This window comes from Enhydra lutris, unplaced genomic scaffold (assembly GCF_002288905.1).
Source record: "Enhydra lutris kenyoni isolate GAN:26980312 unplaced genomic scaffold, ASM228890v2 scaffoldscaffold22, whole genome shotgun sequence".
Classification (NCBI taxonomy): domain Eukaryota; kingdom Metazoa; phylum Chordata; class Mammalia; order Carnivora; family Mustelidae; genus Enhydra; species Enhydra lutris.
In genome coordinates, this window is record NW_019154106.1 from 4232172 (window position 1) to 4235966 (window position 3795).

Consider the following 3795-nt stretch of genomic DNA (forward strand, 5'->3'; position numbering starts at 1 on the left):
TGCGTGTGGGCATAACTGCCTGTCCCCAAAAGCCACCTGGCTTCAGAAATCACACAGACCAAGCAAGAAGGGATGAGGCGAGAGGCTTCTCCCCCAGCAAGCAGCAATGAGCATCTTGGCCGTGACAAAGGCGTGAACGCGGAGCCCGAACAGGAGGGGGCAGTGTGTGCAGACATGACCGGCCCTGGACCCCGCAGGACTGTCCTGTGTCCCCGCACAGCCCGCCTCTGAGGCAGCCAGGTGCTTGCTTGCTGGCCTTTCCTCTAAGGAGACAGCTGTGGGGGCTGGTGCAGGGGGGCTGGAAGGGGGCGGGGCCTCCTAGGGGGGTGGGGGACACGGCTGCCCTGAGGCCACCCCTTCTGCCTTTGCCAGGAGAAGCGTGCGGGCCGGTGCACCGCGAGCAGAGCCGTGAGAAGTCTGGACTCGCCAGGCCTGGAGATGGTGGGGAACTGTTCCTGGGAGGCCCATCCAGGCAGCCGGAGTAAGGCAAGTGCTGCTGGGCAGCAGAGGGGGCTCCAGGCACGGTGGGGCAGGGTGGGGTGGGAGAGGAGGAGTGGGGTAGGAGTGGGGTAGGAGAGGCCCAGCGTCCCCTCCCCCTGCACTCTGCCACGCAGACCAATCCTGTGTCTCAGGACACACTGGTGGGCAGGAGACCCTCTGGGCTACGTACCCCAGCCCTGCTCCCAGGGCCCCCCTGGTCACCAGTACCCCCAGCAGCCTCAAATCCCTTCCCTGTGCATACCCTGTGCGAGCCGTTTCTACCTTGAGCGGCCTTGTTCTGTCTCTTCCCTGAAGAGATGGGGGTCAGCTATATCCCGCGGCCAGGCCTTGCCAGGAGGCCCGGAGGAGCTGGCTCCAAGGCGTCCCTGAAGCCATGGGCCCCACAGAGCACCACAGGCACTGGGCCACCCTGCCCGGGCTGCTGAAGGCCAGGGTCTGGTAGTCATGGTTTACGTTTTGGCACCGGCTGTGGCCAAGACCCCAACAAGGCATCAAGCCAACCCACCCCTTCTGCCCTTCCCAGCCCCCTACTTCTCTGAGCTCCTGGAAAACTCCGGAGCTCCCTTCTCAATCCTGGGCAAAGCACACTCCACATTGGAAGGACCTTCTGAGTTCATCTGGTACAACCTCCTCCACACTGGCGAAAACTGAGGCTCACGACAGCACGATACCTCGACTGGGATGAGCCCAGAGGTCGGAACGGAGCCTGGACTCTTGCCCGGGGCCTGTGGCCCTTGGTCTTCTCCCTTGGTGACCGCTGTAGAGCAGCAGCCATGGGAGGAAGAGATGGGACCGGCTGAGGAGAAGTCTCCAGAAATCCCCAGAGAAAAGGCAGAGCCCAGGGAGGGGGCCAGGCTGAGCACAGGCATTTTCCAAGGCCGCCATGTGGCTGGAGTGGTAGCTACACGCCCAGTGACTCACCAGCCCCCCAGCTCTGACTCCGGGGAGGGAACTGCAGACTTTTTCCAGCCTGTGAGGAGCTCTGAGAGATCCCTCGGCATGGGCTTGTCTGGGCACTGGGTCTTGGGGACCACTGCTCCGTGGCCTGGAGTGGTCAAAGCCACCAAGAGGAAAGGCTGAGGAAAGGGCGAGCTAAGGGGTTTGCAAGGTTGACGGGCAGAGATGTTGCCAATAAGCATGGCTGGTATATAAGCCCCCCTTAACGTGCTTGCCTGGACCTCAGAGTCTCCCCAAAGTCTTGCCAACACCTCCAGTCTCTGCTTGCAGACTCCCTTGACAGAACCCCCTCCCCGCCGTTATGGGGTATCTGGCAAAGCTGGGGACCATCTGGAAGGCGGTGGAATGTTCCAGCCCCTTTGTTTCCTTTGGGGGAGAGTCATGAGCAATGGAACCGATACCCAGCCTTAGATGGGGGGGGTCTGGCGGGGACTAGGGTGGGGGTGTCAGGTTCAGGCTCTGTGGGAAGGAGCGCTGGGACGGACTAGTGACGTCTGCCCGGTTGAAGGAGGGGCGTGACGGAGCTCTGAGCAGCCCTGTTGCTTGGAATGGGAGGTCAAAGTGACAGCCTGAGAAGGAATCCGGCTTGTGGATGTATTATGTTTGGCCCACACGATGTTTTTAAATGCGAACATTTAAAGATCAGGGGAGTTCACATTACGATCTAGGGTTTTCTGGCTTCTCTGGGGAGGGGGGAAAGGATGATGGATGGGCCACTCAGCCCATGGTCCTGTTTCAACTGTACCCCCTCCCGCCCCCCAGCACCCACCAGCTGGAACAGAGCAGCTGCCCACTTTGCTCGGGACAGGTGCTCTCGTGTGCACGCCCCCCAAACCAGTGACTTGCTCCGGGCCCAGGTTCACGCATTCATCCCCAGCCCAGACCCTGTAGGCAAGATAGCCCCGTGCCCTCGGTCGGCCAGACTGTTCGAGCATCAGAGTGCCTCCCCAGAGTGCCACAAGTCTCCACCTCCCTGGCTGGGGGGGGGCCTGGGCCGTACCCAGATCCCTCACGATCCAGACACCCAGGGTCACCCCAGCCCTGCAGGGAACCACTTCTACATCCCTCGGTCTCTCTGATCCCGCGACGAGGCTCCCACTCCAGTGAGGGCCAGGGTCCACCTTTTCAATTATTTTATTCTATTTTTTAAAAATAAATATTTTCACATTTTGGTGTGAAAACTGGCAAATGCACAGAAAACTTGCACAGACAGTGCAGTGTGGACGTGTGTGTCCTTCACCAGCAGATAGCCTTTGCCGCCTGTGTTTTCTCTCGACGCCTCCCATGACAGACTCTTTCCCAGAACTGTTGGAAAGTAAATTGCAGACATCAAGCCCCCTTTTACCCCCAAATAGCCTGGGGCCTCCGAGAACAAGGAGCTTCCGGTACAGGGCCGCAGGGCATCTTCCGACTCACAAAATCTAACGCTGGTGCAGCACAAGGATACCCGATCCAGACAAGCGCTTCCCCGTCACCCCGCTAACAGCCTTCACAGCGACCTGTAGGGCCGCTCTGAAATCTAGGTGTTGTATCTATTGGCCATGGCTCAGCACGGTCCCTCAACCTGGAAAGGTTCTTCCGTTGTTCATATCTTTCGTGATACAGACACCTTTGCCCACAGGTGGGCCGTCCCGGGCCTCTATTTCGTCTGACGGTCTCCGCTCTCGCTCCTCCAGGCCGCTAGCTGCAGACCTGGGGACACAGAGCAGGGGCACTAGGAGGGAGCAGGGCTGTCTTCTGCTCTAGTTCCAGCCAGTTCATTGGCTTCGCCCCCGTGATCAGCCGGGACACGGGTGCAGGTCTGGGGGTGGGGTCCGGCCCGCATCACAGGTGTCTCCCCCTCTGCACCCGCCCAGCTGTGTCCTGACGTGAGTGAGGCCCCCGAGCTGTACATCCGCGGCTTCCTGACCATCGAACAGATCACCATGCTGCCGCCGCCCGCCGTCATGAACTACATCTTCCTGCTCCTCTGTCTGTGCGGCCTGGTGGGCAACGGGCTGGTCCTCTGGTTTTTCGGCTTCTCCATCAAGCGGAGCCCCTTCTCCGTGTACTTCCTGCACCTGGCCGGCGCCGACGTCGGCTACCTCTTCAGCAAGGCTGTGTTCTCCGTCCTGAACACAGGCGGCTTCGTGGGCACGTTCGCCGACTACGTCCGCGCCGTGACCAGGGTCGTGGGGCTCTGCACGTTCGTGGCCGGCGTGAGCCTCCTGCCCGCCGTGAGCTCGGAGCGCTGCCTGTGCGTCGTCTTCCCCGTCTGGTACTGGCGCCGCCGGCCCAAGCGCCTGTCGGCCGTGGTGTGCACCCTGCTCTGGACCCTGTCGCTCCTGGTCACCGGCG

The 3795-nt window shown here is 61.1% G+C and overlaps 1 protein-coding gene across 1 annotated transcript in view; it reads left to right on the plus strand.

The window, feature by feature from the left end:
* Positions 1–420: 420 nt before the first annotated feature.
* The window catches only part of LOC111149958 (MAS related GPR family member F), a 4882-nt gene continuing 1507 nt past the window's right edge, over positions 421–3795 (plus strand). Inside the window, exons 1-2 of the mRNA XM_022507230.1 lie at positions 421–486; positions 3315–3790. Coding sequence (XP_022362938.1) covers positions 439–486; positions 3315–3790 — 524 coding nt within the window. The 5' untranslated portion in view covers positions 421–438. The remainder of the gene's footprint in view (positions 487–3314; positions 3791–3795) is intronic.